Consider the following 19,987-nt stretch of genomic DNA (forward strand, 5'->3'; position numbering starts at 1 on the left):
GTTAATAACCTTATCTACTAACCTTCGAAATTTAAAAGTACCCTAGAGAGAAGGACGTTATGACTTGAGGGTACATATATACTTATTAGGCAGAAGAGATGCATACTTTAAGTATTTATTTCCACACTTTCATGGTCTATTACTCTATTACATATTAAAATGGAATGGGGCCAACATTATTGAGCACATAAATATATTAAGCAATATATGTCTATGTAGATAAAGAAGAGACAAAGAGATAGAGAGAGAGATGAGAGAGACTTTTATTGGTAATGGACCCATGAACTATTTTCATAATAAAGAGGGTAAATTAAAAGCATATATTATATCTTGTGCTCATCTAATACCTTTTATGCACTCCTACCAATTATTCCTCTATGATGCCAATCATAGGTCTTAAAAAAAAAGGTGGTTTGGTTCAAAACATAAAAACCCTCCTTGTGGATTAGGTCAATATGTATTTTTAAGTACATACATGGCTTTTGTTCCCAAAATACCTTACAGCTTCTTCATGTGGAAATGTTTATTTTTGACAACTTCTTAAGACAACTATAGATCATTCCATTCCACGAATCTATCACTTCCTTGAGCCGTAATTATTTCAACTCCATTGTAGAAAGGTGATTGGTCCGAATCAAAATCATGTAATTAATTATTATTTTGTTGATTATGTTCGAACTATGTATATTGTATGCTAAGTCCCGTTACTTGTCGTCTAAGCAAGTAACAAAAATAGCATATTTTATTTTTATTATAACATATTGTTGTACGTCCTATCTAGTAGCTAGGGCAATTTGCATCTTGGTCTAAATATGAATCAAGAATAATGTTGAGCAAGACTGTGACCATTGTCTTTCATTCATTGGTGGTGAAATGGCCATTTGCATATATCAACCAGAGATGTCATTTGTGGTGGGAATATATATACATATATATGTCGACAAAAATCATGGCTTACAATGATTGGCAATGGACCCTAGCTAGACCTCAAATTTCTTAATCTTTTTATATATATAATTTTAATTTACTCTGTGTGTAAAATAAGTTTATATGTGTATTTAATTATATATTGTCACGCTAGAAAAATAATTACTTTTATATTAACTACGTGAATGATCATCCCAAAAAAAAACGAATATAATTATACAACTATATAAAACGTTTTACATCGTCAATCTATCAAAATTAAACAGCCACTGGTAGAAGTTCAATAACAAGAGACTTAAATAGTATACATCCATTTCTAGTTCAAAATTGCTGTCACTTGCACAGAAAGAAGAACTATACAAAACATTAACCCTTTTTTTTAAAATATGTATAATTTGGGTCGTGAAGATGAAGTTTAGTTTGGCTACACAAATGGTTTACCTAAGAATACGCTACTCTTTTTGTGGTATGGGACATAGAGGTTCAAAGCCCAATAAGATAAAGGCATTATTACACTACTTTAGCAACCGAGCCTATGCAATATGGGAGGGAGAAGCCTTCAGAATCGGCTTGGATCAGAATCTGCCCCATACTCCTTTTTGTTGCTTATCAAAACCTGCTTTAGTTTTTTCTTCTTTATCTTTTTTATTCAAATTTGTTAACAGAGTCCATACCCAAAATAAAAAAAAAAAACATGAGCAAAAAAATTTGATACCAGAAGGACAGCCAAATTGTACTACTTGGACTCAGCGTTGTAATATACTACTCTTAAAAGGTTAATTAAATTTGCAATTATAAACTCTAAACACTAACTCCTAAATCAGGAGTTTATGCAAAACAAGAGGAAAATCATGCACAGATAAGACATGTAGTGGTTACCTAAGCTTGAACTGTAGGAATTTCATATATACACCCAAAAAAACAAAAGAAGGATCTTAGATCCACGACAGGACGACTGGCCAGAGTATGTACATGTGTGGTTCTGTGCGTGTGCATGAACATGCACGTGTGTTGGATACTGGAGGATGATCTTGAATTCTGAATCTTATCATCATCCATCGATGGCGGAGGTAAGGCAGGAGCTCAATATGCTGCATGATAAGATGAGGATGCAAGTTGTGCCAAAGAAGGAGCAGCCCCACCTGCAGTTATGCAAAAAGAAACTGTTATCAGGAGCAGCCCCACCTGAAGTTATGCAACATGATATATATATGAACATAAAGCTTATTACTCAATTCTCAGAACTACTGTCCAGAACCTAAAGCTTATTACTCAAATCACCAACAATCAAATGTTTCTTCACTTTTGAACAGATACTCTTGTGTTCATGTGAAACTTTCCTTACAAACTCAGATGTGGCTCAACCTTGAACCGATACCAAAGGACTGTGTAAGAATATATAAATCATGCTAAACAACCATCAAGAAAATTACCTGCGAGTCCTGCACAGGCAGAAGAGAACACTATCACAGGTGGTGCCTGAATTGCAGAGAGGTCTATGTCAGTACTCAGTACCATGTTATCAACTTCAAACCGGAGTATGAAAGCATAAGGTACAATCCTAGGAATCTTTCTCCACCACATAAGTAAAAGCAGAATGACACTTCAATACCTATGAAAAGTGAATTTTATATACTCCAATGTGCAAATGATGAGAGATAAAAACAATAAGAACCACACTGCAAAATATATCATGCTGCAAAGCGATTGAACAGTTATGAATTGCAAAATCACACTAAGAGGAAATGGATCCAGCAAGAGGATAATTTTGGCATGGTCGGAGTTTGCTGTTAATTAAAACGCATGAAGATCTTCCTGGGAAAGAAACCAATGTTATCTACATTCAAACAGGACCGATCCAAATTGGAAACATTAATGATGGTACAAATTAGAAATGATAATAATGGACAAGATTGTGTAGACAGTAGACAGCATCTTTAGAGGCTCTAAAAACTAAAATAAAAATGCCTCAACAGAAATGTTTCAAAGGTGTTGAGTCAGAAAGCAACTTTTAGAAAGGCTAACTACAGAAAATAACAAAAGCTTAACCCTCCCAACACATTATCCTGTCCCCTCTGGTCTGTGAATATCAAATACCTACCTAATACAAAGATTTAGTCATTGACAAGCATTATGTATGCAGTAGTCAAGAAAGGAATTAACTGAAACTCACAATAAGTTCTTCTATTTCACAGTTGATTTATGATTCTCTTGCTAATTAAAAAGAATGATCAAAGTCAACTTACTTACATTTAAAGTGGCAACGTGATTCTATAGGTCAAGGGGAGGAAACAAGAGCAGCTAGGTCAGCCATTGTTCCATTGATGCCAAAGGAAAGTTTGCAGGGCACCTCTTAAGCGTACGGAGGCACCACAATCATGCAAGAATAGTTTAAAATTTAAATACCCCAGAACACTCTTAAGTTAAATGAATTGAAGTCCCCATTCTAGTTTATAAGATGAGTTTTATGATTCAAAATTTTCTAAACTTGCCCCGAGTTTAGGTGAACTCTCAAGTTTGATTGCTTTTCCCTAAAAGAATTATTTTAGGGGCCAACAGCTTTGCTTCGTACACTAAGTTGTTAATAAAAAACGAACCACTTTGCCATGATGGGATGAAAATATGAAGAAATCACAGATTCTTAGTGACGATATCTTCATGATCTTGAATTAAGAGAACATGTATCTTTTAATGGTTGTATGTTTAAGTAGGTCATATGTTGCTCTTAAAACATGCAAAAGAATATTACCAATTGTTTAGGATTCTTAATTTTAAGAGTTCTAAAGCCATAGATATATCTTCAAAGATTTAGAAACAGGGAAAATCGGAGCCGAACAAAAAGGAAAAGTAAAGAAAAAGTAAATATATAAAAAGAGAACTAGAAAAACCTAAAGATGCATTTGGTTTGTGTTTTCATTTTCTTTTTTTATTTCTAGTATTTTCAAATCCTGTTCTCTGTTTCCACTTTTTATTTTCTCTTTTTTCTTTGCAAAATTCTGAAAACAAAAAATATTAAAAATAAAAATAGAAAATAAAAGCATAAACTAAACGCATGAAAAGGAAACTCAAGAGTGGAAATAAAAGGTAATGAACTTACACCAATGAGAAAATGCAAGCACATAGGTCCGGCAAAACTGCATTAGAGAAGCATCAAAGTGCTTTCAATAAATAGAAGCATTTGATACATGAAACTTGTAATCTTTTTCAGTGGATGGAATGGAACATTTAGCATAATCTTCTGAGGAAATGAGCAAACCTACAAGTTTATTTTTTAAAATTAAAACTCTAGCCTATTACTATGAAAATTACAGCTTTCCGAATGGAAGTGGTGCTATTTCCATAATTACAAGTAAATCAAACTTTGAGAATCTCTCAACCCCAATCTATGTCCCCACTGAACTTTAAATGTAATGCATCTTAATAGCCACAAAGACCTAAGCATTACACATGCATGTTATTCCATCACAGCCAAGCTCATATATGCAATTCCTCTTTTATGGTTTTTAGGTTTAAAAAAAGAAAGCTAACATGTCTAGTGAGACAAACATACATGCACAATATAGATGTGATAAGAAAAATCAGTCCCCAAAGGATGGGAAAAAAAGCATACCATTGATGAATCCATAAAATGCACTTGTAGTGGCACCAATAGCATAACCAATCTGCGCAACATTAAAACCCACGAACAAAGATTACAACTTTAAAACACCCATATAATTAAAAATAGTAAAATTCAATTTTGATGGCAGGGGATTGCATCCTACACTACACACAATATTTCTTCCCATTTTATTTATTTTATTTACCATACAAAAGCTATCCCTGATGAAAGGGAGAACAGTCCAATGAGTAGTTTCCTGAAGAAAACAAAAAGAAGGTGAGAATAAAAAGCACATGCAATGTTTGATGAAAAAGAAAGAGAAAGTGTTATAAGAATCCTCAGTACTGAGTAGCATAATAGGATAAGATATATACAAACGAACGAACGACGTCGTTTGAAAGCGGAGCTGCGCAGTGATGGCGGTTAGATTGGAGGGTGCCATCTGCCATGTCAGCAACAGTAACTGTGCTGCCTGCTGCGATTTTCGTGTTCGGAATCGGAGGAGACAAATCTAATGTGTGTAGTTTTAGTGTTTTACACTTTACGCTTCTAGTTCTAAGTTCTGACTTTTTTTTATTTTTTTAATCCCCTAATAATTTCTCCAAGTCCAAGGGTATAATTCAACTTTTTTGAATTACCGTAACAAACAAGATTGGAGGTTTAATCAAGAAAAAAATTGGTATTTATTTTATAATTTAATTTCTATGTACTATTAAAGACTAAAAAATTTTACATTGAAAATTTTTTTATATATAATTATTTTTATATAAAGTTTTTTTTTCCAAGTATCTCTCAATTTGACTTGTCAAAGACTAATCCATCGCAGTACTGAGCTCTATTTAAGGGTTTTGTCGCTGGCTAATGGATTGCTGCATGGATTCAAACTCCCGACACTTGCTTAAGCGGACTAGTGAACTAACCACTACTAGACCAACTCAACTTAGTTTTTATATAAAGTTTTTAATCATTTTCAAATAACAATTTTAAATATGTAAGTTTTTGTCACCTTACATGGAATATGAGTTAGTGGTGGACAACAATTAATTTTCATGTCATTTATTTTTGAAATTAATTTTTGTCTAATAATAATAAAAATTAAACTCTTTATTATTCTATGAGAAGGGAGATTTTTAAACTAAAAGCTATTTATATGTCACAATTTAAAAAAAAATCAATAATCTAAAGATTTATTACTTCTGCCTTTCAAAGAGAAAAAGAATTAATTAAATTACTTCTTCTGTTATCACAACTATGTTCTAATTGTAGAGACACTATCTATCTAATTTTCTATGATGTCATTCTGATGAGCGTCTTACATAGTTACATTAGTTTTTATTTTTATTTGTTTCTCAAACAAACAGATATACTTTTTCATCCATAATTTAGCTTTGGACTGCCATTGGTGGCACTCTATAACTCATCCTTTAATATAGAATCATATTCTCTTCTCTGTAGGGTATATCTGCATATCATGCATAACATTCAAGCCGGTCTCTATTGAATTAGATATCCAATCAATCAAAACATAGTCATATTCAAAGATAACAATGTTCTAAATGGAAATGGAATAGATGATCAAGCTAAATAAAATTAGCTTATAAAAGTAATCATCATACCAAAATTAAATGGTTAGTAAAGTTGAGAAGAGTGCAAATGTCAACCAATTAGCCCCCATTTTTATTAGGAGAAAAGTTGAAGGGAACATCAACTACTAATCTTGTTAAACATAAATTACATCTAAACATAGCAACCTGCCAGATATGATATCATTATATCAATGCTAATTAGGACTTAACACATTCTTAATAATGATATAAAAAAAGAAGCATCTGATTGCAATAAGTATAAAGCTAGGTGGGGGAGTGAGAATCCATTTTTTGTGGCTTTTGGAGAAGAAGAATATAACTACATTCTTTACTTGAGAATATGATTTTATGGGCTTTAATAATCTGGTGAGTTAAGATTCTCATGTTCTCATTCCATAAGAATCTTTGAAAACTTTCATCATTTTCCTTACTTTTTATTTTCTCCCTCTCTTTTCCCCTCAAGGAATATCATTCCGTGGTCATTTCTCGCTTTGCATTTCTTCAACCAATGCCATCATGCATGTGGCTCAACCAAAGTTCATATTAATCAGTACTAGTAACCGTCTCAATGATGGTTTTTGCTCATGATTGACCATCTAGACTACAATTTGATTCCCACTTGTCAAGTGCTTCTCATTTCAAAGTTTCTTCTTGCACTAACAAGTGAATCTATCTTATTGCAACATGCAGGGGGGAAAAGGCAATGAACTACATTAACTTCCTGTGTAATGTGCATTTAGACTATAGTTTTTGAGATTTAAATGACAAATCAAAGAGTTAGTATCATTATCATGCATGTGTGTGTAATATCCCCTAGCTAAACTTAAAAGAAGTAAATATATTTTACTGAAAATTAAAAAGAATAAAATTTATGTCCCATGTCTCAAGGTGGGACACCCCACCATGTTGGAAGATAAAGGCAATTTGGATACTCCTAAAAAGAGATAAGTAATCCATTGTTCTGTACAAAACATACTCTTTAAAGATGCCAACGACTTGAGAGTAGTAAAGTTCCCTAGAAGCATGAACATGATATCAAAGTTGATATACATATATATATATATACACCCTCAAACAGAATCAAAAGCATGCATTATGCATGCATGGTTTTGAGCCAAAAAGAATTAAAGAAATGACTTGGACCTGTATCAACAAGGTTATCATTGTATGGTTCTGATTACATTAAAGGCAATTAGTCTTCATCATTAAGACAATAACATCTCTAATTGCATGGTGAAAAATGATATAAAATTAATCAGACACTGCATAACTAAGACCTCGAACAACTGGTGGAAGCACAAAAAGAAGCAAGCATAAAGGTCAGTTCTCTTTATTCTCTTCCAGTAACATCCTCGATTTTATGCATCTTTTCTTTTCCATAGTCACTTGGGAGAAAACATTGAAGAACTCTTGTATTTCAGCTATGAAATAATACATTCTATACACAAAAAAGAGTAGAATTTCTTGGGCTGCATATAGAGCTATAATTGTTTCCATTGTTCTTTTTGAACGAATTTTATAAATCATGAAAGACTTGTAGCAATGCCAAAGATGACAACTTCAAAATTCAAATGGATCCTCTAGCCAAGTGGTTATACCAAGTCCATCTAAGGAGCAAGTAAGGTTCCATAAAAGGCAGAAAAAGTGGCAAATAAATCTTCATTGGCCAATTTATTCCAATCCACATGCCAGGAAACTATTTAGAAACTCAGCTTTAACTTTGCTCAAAAGTCTCTCACAGATTCGCTGGCCGCATTATATATTCTCAAAAATCAGAATCAAGAACAAGAACAGGAACATGGAGTAGAAGTGATATGAAGATACTATTCAAGGAATATTTGGCCTTTTTTTTCCTTCTAATTTTAGTGGTTTCTATAAGTTGTCTAAAAAATGTTTTATCTTAGTATGTCTTTAGCACCTGATGAATGGAGTTCAGCATATCATATTCTTTTGATAAATAGCACACTTTTGATAAACAACACTCTCTCCTTCTACAAGTGGTTTTGTGTTTATTTGACATAAAATTTATTCTATATTAGCTGTTAATCATTTAGTTGTTATATTCATGGGATTTTATTAATCACCCCATCTTACACCACTTACTCTTATTGTACAACACTAGGACATCATTATCTTTACAATTGAATAATGCAGATTTTCATGCAGTTGACACATGCATATGCATTGCCTATGGAATGCACGGTTTTAATTAAAACTGAATCAGATTCTAATGCATTTATTTCTGTTGTTTATAGTGGTTTAGCATGGTATATGCCTTGCATTTACACTTCCTAGCTATATCTCCAGATGTGCCTATCTGTTTTATTTGTATATAAAATTCAATAATTGGCCAACTAATCTACCATTTTCTGTTTCTTAAAGAGTATATCATGTAGGTCTAAATGCATGGCTCTATCCAAAGAGCATCCACTTAATGAAAAAATTCTACGTGGATAAGAACAAGTGTTCACAAAACTATAAAGTATAAAGCTGGTTACATCAGGAATGAAAAAAATGCATTGATTCATAAATGAGAATCCACTACATTAACCATGGTACAAGTCAAGGGCAATGTGGAAGGAAAGTAGTCCTATATATATTGTAATAGACTAATAGTACTGCAATTAACCGAATGCAAGTATAAAAGCAAGTACAACTCTGGCTTTCCCTTTTTCTTTTAGGTCCCTTATGCTTAGGATTCTAGAGGATGGGGCCTGTGTTTTTGTGCCAAAGAAAGAATGAGAAGTTCTGGGCCCAATTTTCTCTTATTTTAAACGGTGGGGGCTGAATAAGTACCAAACTTATTGAAGGAGACAAAACAGAACGTATTCTTATTCTATTCTTTACCTCCAAACAGTCCCAATAGGAAGCATCTTGCCACAATTTTTATATATATATATAATTTACTAACCTTCTCTTGTATCCAATGGTGCCTTAGTCAATCTTTCTTATAGTTTCACCAATAAAAACCAATTAAGATATTTATTGATGTCTTTGTCTGCAAACTTTACCGTTGATAATTCAACCACCCTGCATATCATGCTGATAAATAACTATTATCCATAATGTTCATTGAGGACTAATAAAAATGACACCAAGTTCAAGATGTGGAATAAAAAATTTATTAGACTTCTTAACTTCTAAGAATCTTCCTCTACATCAAGATATCAGATTCTCTAAACTAAGTCATATATATATATTAAACAAATTTGGGAATATGATTCCCACCTTTACTTGGAAAAAAAAAACGTATAAGAATGCACATTAGGTTAAAATTTGAAGGATCAATTCTGGAACCTAATGCAGTTAGGAAAATGATAGCAGCACATCACTTTCTCTTTATACAAATTATAATTTATGAGCAATTCCTCCACAGGAAATACAGAATGTACATGGATATAGTCTGTCCAATAAAAAATTTGCAAAATTTTATTTCCAAAGTTGCACTGCATAACTAAACGAAAAATGCTATAAAAAGAATCCAAAATTTTGCTAAAATGACGTGAGATATTTATTTACTCTTAACTAAGAAAGCAAGCCATTATGTATTCATCTAGCAAATATTTAAGTTTAGCATACAAAGTTTTATGTCATTGTTTTAACTAAAATGTACAGCACCATCTGAGAATGGAAAGTGGAAATAGAGAACTTAGGCCCACAAGTGAACAAAAGTAGGAAGGAATATGATATTTTCATGTCACCACACACAAGCATTTGAGTTTGTTTTTCTATTGGTTCTATCCAAGATTCCATGGGTTACTAACTCCCCACCATTTCTCAGATATAAATACCACCCCTCAGCATGCATTCCCCTAAAGAGAAGTGTGCATGCATTAGAGAAAGAAGAACAAGAACACAGATTTTACACAAAGTCTTCCACTCATTAGAATCAGAAACCAATAAGAATAGTTGAAAATCGAGCACTATCTAGTTGCATCTTCCAGAGGAAGAAAAGTGATCCAGAGAATAGAAGCCATCAGGTAAAATACTAAATACACAACACAACTGGGCTACACAGTTGTTATTGAATATGTCAAGGTTCTAATACCTGGCTTTTTTAGGTGTGATGTATCATCATCAAGGGAAGAACATGCACTCTTCTTCAAGAATGCCAATCCCCTCTGAGAGGCACATGTTCCTTCAAACAGGAAACGGGTCTGGTGATTCTGGACTTGTTCTCTCAACTGATGCTAAGCCACGATTGAAATGGACGCCGGATCTTCATGCCAGGTTCATAGAAGCAGTGAACCAGTTAGGTGGAGCTGACAGTGAGTATACACATAACATATCCACTTTTGGATAACTAAGTCTTGTGGCATATAGAATTTGAGGTTCACTAATGCATAGTGCAATCTTTTTATTGTAGAAGCAACTCCAAAAACAGTAATGAAACTCATGGGGATTCCAGGTCTTACTTTATATCATCTGAAGAGCCATCTGCAGGTAAAAATCATCAACAATCTGTGTTAGAACAAGACTTTAGTTTCCATCTATTGGTTGTGCAATGTTTCATTTTCATTAGTCATTGCAAGCAATTTGAATTTCAGTATCATTCATCTAAAGTTGAGAATCAAATATAGTTTTATGTTGAACAAAGTCTCTACCAATAAGATTTATAACTGAATTTTCACTTCGTTGCGTAGTAAATGCTTCTTCATTTAAGAGTTCCACACCATGTGAATCAGAAGGATGTTACAGATTGTGAAGGTTGCGGATTATTTTATTTTATTTGTTCTTTTCATATTCTCCTAAATGAAATTTTGGAATTGCCATAAATATTTTTCATCACTATTTTGGAATTGCACACCTGATCCTGTTCCCTTTTGTCATCAGAAGTACAGATTGAGCAAGAATTTGCATGGACCAAATAACACTGTAACACACAAAATCAGTAAGAGAACAATCTCTTCCATTTCATTGAATCTACTTAGAAACCAGAGAGCCTTTTTTGTTCTGAACAACAAATTTTATCTTAGCAGCAACAAATGTGGGGGCAACAACAAGTGAAAGATCACTTTCAGAACCCAGTGGAACTCATATGAACAAGTTAAGCCTTGTCCCACAGACTAACAAGTAAGAAAAACCAATCCTTTTTTGTCACATGCTTCATGCTTGTGTAATCTAGTTTGTTATAAACATTCTACTACTCAAGGAATTTATGTTAATGATAATTGTCCTTGTAGCAGAGATTTACATATAAGTGAGGCACTGCAGATGCAAATTGAAGTGCAGCGAAGGCTAAATGAACAACTTGAGGTGAGTCAAACGCTTAACCAAAGCAAATTAACTTGGTATAAGAAAATTTTGAGGCACTAAAAACATATTTAAGCCTGTAAAATTTCTTGCACATATTTCTTTGCACGACAACTCTACAAGTTTTATTGAATACTAACAATTCATTCCGGACTGGTTCAGGTACAAAGACACTTGCAGCTTCGGATAGAGGCACAAGGAAAATACCTGCAGTCTGTGCTAGAGAAAGCTCAAGAGACACTTGGTAGACAAAATTTGGGAATGGTAGGACTTGAAGCTGCTAAAGTTCAACTATCAGAGCTGGTGTCCAAGGTCTCCTCCCAGTGCTTGAACTCGGCATTTTCAGAGCTGAAGGAACTACAAGGATTTTGCCCCAAGCAACCACAAACCAACCAGCCAAATGATTGCTCAATAGATAGTTGCCTCACATCTTGTGAAGGGTCACAGAAGGAGCAAGAGATACAGAATGGTGGGATAGGTTTAAGGCACTTAAATGGCCATGGCCATGCATTCATGGAAAGAAAGGGAGGCACAGAAGCTCCTAAATGGAGTAATGAAGTGAAAAACAACACCTTTCTAGCTCCATTAGGCAAGAATTCAGAAAGAAGTAGCTATGGTGCAGAGAGAAGCAGTGGAAACTTGTCTATGAGCATTGGACTTGAAAGGGAAACTGAGAATGGAAGCAGCATGTACACTGAGAGTCACACTCACACAGATGGTGAGTTCTGGCACAGAAACAGCAATAGGACAGAACCAAAGAATGAAGCAATGGATGGAGGAAGAGGTTCCCATGATTATAGGTTGCCTCCTCCATACTTTTCAGCAGCAAGATTGGACTTAAACTCACATGGGGATAACAATGAAGCTGCAACAACAACAACAAGCTGTAAACAACTGGACTTGAACAGATTCAGTTGGAGCTGATGAGAGGCCTAACTAACTATGGATACAAACAGAGAAGAATAATGGTTCTTCAAGATTTGATTCAGCATAAGTTGGAGGATTGTAGGAACAGTGTGTTATTATTTTGCAATATCATCTGGTCTCTCTTTGAATCCAACAAGTGGCCAAATATATATTTATATGTCTTTGTTAACTGAATGAAATAAGTAGGATATAGTTTTTGTTATTTCTACCACATTCAAAGACACCATAACATATTTTTTAATGGCAACAACATTTTTATACATGCTACTAATTAAGTGATGTTTTATATTATCATTTCAGGGGAACAACTAAACAGTGCCTCAACCTCCATTAATAAATTAATACGGAAAAGATGGAGTTGCAACAATTATTCGTTATTATCCAATTGCTGTTACAATATCCGCATTTTTTCTCGACTAATTGAATTAAAAATTAAAAAAATAGAGCAAGTTGAAAGGATGTAACCTGCACGAAGGAGATTGAGGAGCTAAGCATGAGTTGCTACCATAACCGGTATCAGAAAATGAAAAAAGATGATTAATGTCATTTTCAATGTGCCCAAGGACCCAGCCGGATTATACTAATTTGTGGAAAAGTGAACTTTAAGCTCTTAACTAACTCTTGGTCTTGCTAATTGTATAACAGTACACATACACTGATGTCCACTTTTTCCTCGACTTATCATTCTCATAGTTAATGGGCCTTACGCAGCAACTTGTTCTGGCCCAATTATAGCAGAAGGCAAGTTTTCTGTCGGCCTAAAAAAAAGGCCCTCCATTTGTAACTTGTTTGGCCCTGGCCCAACCTACTACTAAGATAAATATTTGATGGTAATTAAAATATTATGAGTAACCAAAAAACAAATAAATAAATAAATAAATATTTGATCAAGACAAAAACAAAAAGATAAATATTTGATGAGAGAAAAATGAACATTTTGCAGAATATTCAAGAAAAAAAGGATAAATATTTGCAGTTGAGGCTAGTTGAACTTGAAATATCATACCCTGGTATTGGTACCTCTTAGGCGGCTCTTATGCACCTGGTGGTATAACTGTATCAGAATCCATAGTTAATGCGTGGTGTGTGTACTGTGTAGGGTCTCTGAGTTTATATTATATAATATAATTAATACATTTATTAATAAAGTTGCTATGAATAGTATAGTGGTGTAGGATTTGAATAATATGTATTGAGTTTAATTTATTTTTAAATTTTCGTTATTCAATTTATTTAAAGTAATTCACCTTATAAAACTAAATATAAGTTGGTTTTTTAATTAATTAATTAATAGTAATAATACACTTCTTTTTATCGAAGATAATAAGAAAAATAAACGAGAATAAATACATGACTTCAAATTCAAATAAAATACAGAACACTCAATTATTAAATTGAAGGATCAACGGTAGTCATATTCAAACACTTAATAACAGCCAACACTGTTATTTGGATATATGACTATATGTGGAATAATATGGAGTGTGCTCTACTAACATGCTAACATACTATTATTGTTGTTTGATCATAATTAGTGTAACATACTAACATGTAGTTTTTTTTTGGGTAGACACTAACATGTAGTTCGTTATAGTGATAGATTACTGTTCTTTTAATCGGGTTCTAGAATTCAAATGCTTAAATATAAAAACTAAGATTAAAATTTACAAGTAGTTATTTTTATGTAAAATTATTAATAAAAAATAATATTAAATAATTTGACATATTTAATTAAATTATTATTTAACGATTATTAATTAATAATTTCACTAAAAGACAAACTGCATGTAAATTTTGACCGTGGATTATATTTTATATAACTATACGTAAATCTTAAAAAAAATAGTATTAAATTTGAAATAGAACAAAAAAAATTGCAACTATTTTGACGACAAATGACAAAACGGTGATACATGAAGCAAAACGACAATGTCAGAAAGCCATATTATACGGTGCAAGTTTCAAAGTTGCATCCATGGTACCATGGCCAAATTCTGAGGATGGCTTTATGCCAACCTAGCCCCCTCTTATAGAGAGAGCAAAATACCATATAAAAGAGAAAAATAATTAAATTAATAAAGAAAAATATCTGGTTGGTTTCAAAGGGCCGCTCTCACTCATGTCCACATCTTTCTCATCAAAATCAATTCCCATTAATGTTATTAATACAATAACCCTTTAAATCATAAATCAATAATAAAATCCAAAGAAAAATAAATTGCATGTTCGGTCCTCCTCACAAACAAAATAAAAGAAAAATATTATATATATATTTTTTAAAAGCATATAAAATTTGTATTATGATTAATTAATTTTTATATATACATAGTATATTCAAATAAAAAAAATTATGTAATAATTTTTTTTTAAATTAGACAAACATCAATTTTTGAAAATAAACTTATTATAATATGAAAATAGTTGTTAATATTATTATCATATTAAATTACGTATATATTATATTCTTTAAATACAGATTTTTTTAAATTTGTATTAAAAAAATATTAAGAAATTAATAAATTTTGTGATTTATAATTATTAATTAATTATTATTAATATTTTTAGTGATGTGAAATTTTATTTAATAACATAAAATTACTTATTTTTTTATTAATATTTTTAATATTATGAGATTATATTTAATAATTTAAAATTAATTTTTTTTATTAATTAAATACTGACCAAATTTTAATAAAATTTTTTATTTTAAAGTTTTTTGTTTGTTTTAATACGAGATGACTTAGGTGTAAAGTAAAAGAGAAAATGTTTTTGTTTGATGGTATGCTAATATAAGTATACGTACATGATAACTAAACCACACAATGGGTTTTGTTGAAACCATGAGCGAGACGTAGAAAGCTCAGACGCCATAGAAAAGCATGTAAGTGACGTGTACCCTAAACACCCCACTCGATCGATATTATTTCTTTGTTATTTCATCACATTGCTTCTAAATCTTTTATTCACAAATCACCACACATACATAAACAACCAACCTTACCTTAACTAACTAACCACCATTTCCATCTCAAGAACGAAGAAGCACGCATCATCATATATATCATCACCACCTTGCTGGATCTCACTACTCAATGGAAGAAAACAAGAAATTGTCCCACCACATGCCTACATGGAACACCACAAGGAACCCCACTACTTCACAAATAGTTCTTCCTCCTCCCAACAATTACGATAAGATAATTAGCACCACAAGAAGAGCATCTAGGTCTCCCAATTATGACGAGGATGATGAAGAAGACGAGGACGAAGAAGAACGCGAGGAGACAGGAAGGGAGAGGCTGAAGAGGCACAGAGAAGAAGTGAAGGGAAGGGTTAAGATTCCAGAAGACTGGGGACAAGAGAAGATGATGAAGGAGTGGATCGATTACACCACTTTCGATGCTTTGTTTGCTCCTCACACAATGATTGTCACTGCTCGTGATGCTCTCATTGCCGATGCTCGTAAAACTACTTCTTCTTCCTCATCAACGCCTCCAAGATCGTCTCAGAGATTAAGGATATATTCACAGTAGTTAATTAATTAATTACCTTGCTTCATTCACATTTTTAATTACATACCACTACTATGTGTTTTTCTTCACATACCCTAGTGAATTATTCCACCTTATTTTTAATTGATGGTTATTTTTCACATTTTGTAATTCATTATTTCAGAATAAAGGGAGAAGAAGAACTACTTGTCAATATTCTTTTTCTAGCTATACACCAAATATAAGAAAAGAAAACTCTTTATGTCATTTGCTGCATATTTATATGTATGTAATTATTTCTTTGTATAAAATTATACATAATTTTCTGGCTATGGACCGGGAACAGCTTTATGAGGAAATTAAACTTCTTAATTATTAGATTTATATTAATTGGGCGATCATATTTCTTGCTCATTTTCACTTGGTTTAGATCTATCCAAAACTAACTTGGCACCTAATTAATTAAAGGGATAATGAACTAAAAATTAACTTTATCATGGCTTGGATCTTATAATTGCCTGGATTAAATGATCTTCTTTTTTGACCTGGTTAATCATGCTGTTTATTATTATAATCTACACATATATTGATCAATTAAGAGTTAAGACTTAAAAGCTAAATTCACATACATTATATGTTATAGTTTACAATTGATTCATATAAATTAAGATGGTGCTTTTATAGAGTATATTCTGTGTCTTTTTCTTTTTGCAATTGACTCATATAAATTAAGATGGTATTTTTAGAGTATGTTCTTTGCCTTTTTTTTCTGGAATATATAAAATCTAGATTCTGACTTTGGTTTGTTTATCTTCTCTTTAGTTTTTTATGGTATTTTTTAATTTAGTAAGTTAAAAACTAACTTGTTATAGATTTAAATTCAATTTAAAGATATCCTGCTAGTTAAGTCATGTGATGAATAATGAAAAAAAATAAAAAATAATAATTTTATTTTTATTTTTTTAATGTAACTTTAAATATAAATTTTTAGTATTATAAATTTTTATGAATTTATAGAAGAAAAATAACGTTATTAAAATGTATATATTTGACAAAAACAAATTAAAACTTACTTTATTTAATATTCATTAATTGTTATAACAATTAAATAAAACAAATTTCTAACAAAAAGAACTTAGTCTACCATTTAGTCATTCACTCTCTTTGATAAATTAGAGATCTAACAAGAAGTCATGGTTTCCTTTTTAATTAGTTTACACGCATACGTTGATTAGCCTATCAAATTAATTTTTTACATCATGATGACTTAACTACTGTTACTACTTGCTGACAATATGCATTGACTCTAACTCTCTAAGGAGGAATTTCTAGCAAAGAAGATTGAAGAAAGGACGATACGCATAGACAAACTTCTAATCTATTAAGACCAACAATAATTCAATTCCTTGACATGCACAAGAATCAAATAGTGCTTGCATTCAAGTTATTGATGTCATTTTATGTTGCCAACAGTTTTAGTTTCGCGTAATCAACATAAGTTGAGATAATGTCATGATTTTAGACCATTCATATATATAGAGAGAGACAGGGGGGTTGAGATTAGTTGCAAAATACTCAAATATGGTAAAAGAGCAAAAAAAAAAAAATAATAATAATATCGTGGATTACACCTAAATAGCAAATGTAAGAGATTAGTTCCACGTCGAGAAAATAAAAAATAAAAAATATATAAATGTAATGCTTTTAAGGTTTTTAGTTAGATATGACTTATTTTATATTTTTTATTTAATTTTTCTTCACATTTTTTTTCGATAGGCCAGAACTCCCCATGTCCCCAACATTAAAATAAAGGTTCTATTATTTTACTCATTCCTTCTCTATGTGCCTTTAGTTTCTTAATCTAAATCATTGGTTTTTTTTTTTTAATGAGAGCACCTTTTGTCGAGCATTTAAATTTAATTTTAATAGAAGAAATTCTCCCTATGCACTCTTTTAGGCTTTGTTTGTTTCAGTGAAAAAGAAAAAAAAAAGAGAGAGAGAGAAAAAAATCGGAAAAAAATAATTATTTTTTATTATTTGGTTAAAGAGAAAAATTAAATATAAAAAGTTGATAGAATTTATCAATTTTTTTTCTTTTCAATATTGAATAAAAAAGTGATAGAAAACTTGTTATTTTATTTTAATATTATCCTTATTTTTTTAATATATTTTATAATAAAAAATAAAATTATCTTTTTAAAATATTTTTTCTTTCTTATTAATTTTCTTTCATCTAAATATATATATAAGAAAAATACAAATTTACTCAACTTCTTTCCTTTTTACTTCTTTCTCCTCTCTATTTCTTTTTTTCCAACTAAACAAAGCCTTAAGGATTATTTAAAATTTCAAGACCTTATGAGAAACGAGTCATATTAGCCACTTCAAATTGCTTAATATAATTTATTTCATCTGATGAACATACATTATAAAACATACCCATTCATAATGTTAAATTGTTGAGGAGAGAAATTGTGGATAACTGGATATGCCATATACAACACAATTCTATAAAAATTAGGTCTTCATGAATCTGGGATATGGAATTTATCAAATTATTTTTTTCTTTTTTATTGAAAATGGGGTTAAAGCCCGAAAAAGAAAAAACTACACATAAATAAATTGTGGTAAAGTAGGCCCTCTAATTAATTTAGTTTTTAGTATATGAATCAACAGAAACTCCTTTAACTTGTACCATAACATAGCCCAGCCCAGTTCAGCCCAGCACATAAGCCCAAAGTAGTTTTATGACGTTTCCCAAAACTAGCCGACATATCATTAGAAAAAAATATTTGCGTTGAGAATCGGAAATTGGAAAACATTCTTTAAAGTGAAAAAAAGGGAGAGTATATTTTTAATTTAGTAGCGCTAATTTATATATGGGTGTTCTTTTTTATTTTCCTATTTTTGTAATTTTTAGAAAAAAAAGGCAAATGATATATATAGTATATAAATTAAAGATGTCCTGCCGTGGTGAAAGACTTGAAGATCATACTCTCCGGATATATGATAATATGAACACACAAATAAATATGAACACACAGTTTGAAAAAGATTAAAGCACATATATAATAAGAAGAAAATCAGAGAAAGATATTTTAAAAATAAGACTGCATGTGTGAGAAAACCATTTTGAATTGTTGTTTCAGGTTCAGAGACGTAACGAAACAAGTCTCACAGTTAACGAATCCTCGCAGACATGCATGCTTTATTCAAATTCAAACATGAGAATCATAATAATGGATTTTCACACAAGGGTCCAAAAAATCTCCCCACTAGAGGAAAATAAAAATATAAAATAGTGAACCATTTATTTCTTACGTTACATATAAGACACACACAAGTGGTGAGATTTACGTATAGTGTATGATATTGACATTTTGGTTGTATGTATAACAAGTCATGATGCATGGCTCACTCTACACATACATTAATTACAGGAATTAATATTTTTCCCTCAAGTTCGTACCCCGCAGCCTTGCACCTACTTGCTAGCTTCCTTCCAGCTGTGGGAATCAAGTATTTATTAGCAAAATCTTACTTAGAGAAACAACTAAATTAGTAATTATTATTCTTAGTAATCTATGAAGAACGCTTCCTTTGGAGTTTTCTACATGTCCGAACATATTTTAGATATGATATTTATCGTATTTGATATGTGCGTTTGTTGTATTAATCGTGTCTTAATAAAAAATAAAAAAAATTTCTCTTGACATACTTAAACACACCTATCATTACGTGTCAAAGTATTTAGTCTTATTTTTAACATGTATTTTTAAAATAAATTTAAAAATAATATATTATTATTTATTAAAATAAAAAATATTTTAGATATTTTTATATAGTTAAAAAAAACATTAAAAACAGTTAAAAAATTATTTTATATTTTATATATATACTATATTCTCGTATCTTATAAAATCTGTGTGTCCTGTATCGTGTCCAATGTCTGTGTTAATGTCTATCATAGTTAAAAATAGACTACATATAATACTGTTATGCTTGTTTAATATAAAATATTAATTTAATTTTGATATACTATTTCAAACAATTATCTAATCATAAAATATAGTTAATTTTATTTGTATAATTAAACTCCGCCTATGTTACACTTGCGGTACATAGCCGGTCCCAAGCCCGGATAAAGGAGGAGGGTTGTGTTAGGTCTTCGGCAACCAACGTAAAAATATAGCCGAACCCCC

At 31.4% G+C, this 19,987-nt stretch overlaps 3 protein-coding genes across 6 annotated transcripts; 2 read left to right on the forward strand and 1 right to left on the reverse strand.

The window, feature by feature from the left end:
- Positions 1–1,635: 1,635 nt before the first annotated feature.
- LOC107461889 (uncharacterized) lies at positions 1,636–5,094 on the reverse strand. Its single transcript, XM_052256474.1, has 6 exons — positions 4,903–5,094; positions 4,734–4,784; positions 4,538–4,589; positions 4,025–4,061; positions 2,361–2,530; positions 1,636–2,069 (listed from the first exon to the last, which is right to left on the reverse strand). Exons 1-6 carry the CDS (start codon positions 4,975–4,977, stop codon positions 2,011–2,013), a joined length of 444 nt encoding a protein of 147 aa, XP_052112434.1. The 5' UTR covers positions 4,978–5,094; the 3' UTR covers positions 1,636–2,010.
- A 5,086-nt stretch (positions 5,095–10,180) lies between these two features.
- Positions 10,181–12,472, forward strand: LOC127744192 (myb-related protein 2-like). Of its 4 annotated transcripts, none has more exons than XM_052256470.1 (6): positions 10,181–10,382; positions 10,481–10,557; positions 10,948–11,005; positions 11,091–11,187; positions 11,298–11,370; positions 11,530–12,472. In XM_052256470.1, exons 1-6 carry the CDS (start codon positions 10,181–10,183, stop codon positions 12,289–12,291), a joined length of 1,269 nt encoding a protein of 422 aa, XP_052112430.1. In that variant the 3' UTR covers positions 12,292–12,472. The 4 variants fall into 4 exon arrangements, with proteins under 4 accessions (XP_052112430.1, XP_052112432.1, XP_052112431.1 ...); XM_052256472.1 differs by having other exon boundaries at positions 11,301–11,370; XM_052256471.1 differs by having other exon boundaries at positions 11,094–11,187.
- Positions 12,473–15,243: 2,771 nt separating this feature from the next.
- LOC107461817 (protein BIC2) lies at positions 15,244–16,001 on the forward strand. Its single transcript, XM_016080370.3, has one exon. The coding sequence runs from the start codon at positions 15,387–15,389 to the stop codon at positions 15,825–15,827; it is 441 nt and encodes a 146-aa protein (XP_015935856.1). The 5' UTR covers positions 15,244–15,386; the 3' UTR covers positions 15,828–16,001.
- Positions 16,002–19,987: the final 3,986 nt, after the last annotated feature.

The sequence above is a fragment of the Arachis duranensis genome, unplaced genomic scaffold (assembly GCF_000817695.3).
Source record: "Arachis duranensis cultivar V14167 unplaced genomic scaffold, aradu.V14167.gnm2.J7QH unplaced_Scaffold_232527, whole genome shotgun sequence".
Classification (NCBI taxonomy): domain Eukaryota; kingdom Viridiplantae; phylum Streptophyta; class Magnoliopsida; order Fabales; family Fabaceae; genus Arachis; species Arachis duranensis.

Bases quoted from the DNA above. Each gene is read 5' to 3' on its own strand.
- LOC107461817 (XM_016080370.3), top strand. From the start codon at position 15,387: ATGGAAGAAAACAAGAAATTGTCCCACCACATGCCTACATGGAACACC.
- LOC127744192 (XM_052256470.1), top strand. From the start codon at position 10,181: ATGTATCATCATCAAGGGAAGAACATGCACTCTTCTTCAAGAATGCCA. The intron at 10,383-10,480 runs GTGAGTATACAC...TTTTTATTGTAG, and splicing joins CCAGTTAGGTGGAGCTGACA to AAGCAACTCCAAAAACAGTA. The intron at 11,006-11,090 runs GTAAGAGAACAA...ATTTTATCTTAG, and splicing joins CACTGTAACACACAAAATCA to CAGCAACAAATGTGGGGGCA.
- LOC107461889 (XM_052256474.1), bottom strand. From the start codon at position 4,977: ATGGCAGATGGCACCCTCCAATCTAACCGCCATCACTGCGCAGCTCCG. The intron at 4,785-4,902 runs GTATATATCTTA...TGTTTTCTTCAG, and splicing joins ACGACGTCGTTCGTTCGTTT to GAAACTACTCATTGGACTGT. The intron at 4,590-4,733 runs GTAAATAAAATA...AATGTTGCGCAG, and splicing joins TCAGGGATAGCTTTTGTATG to ATTGGTTATGCTATTGGTGC.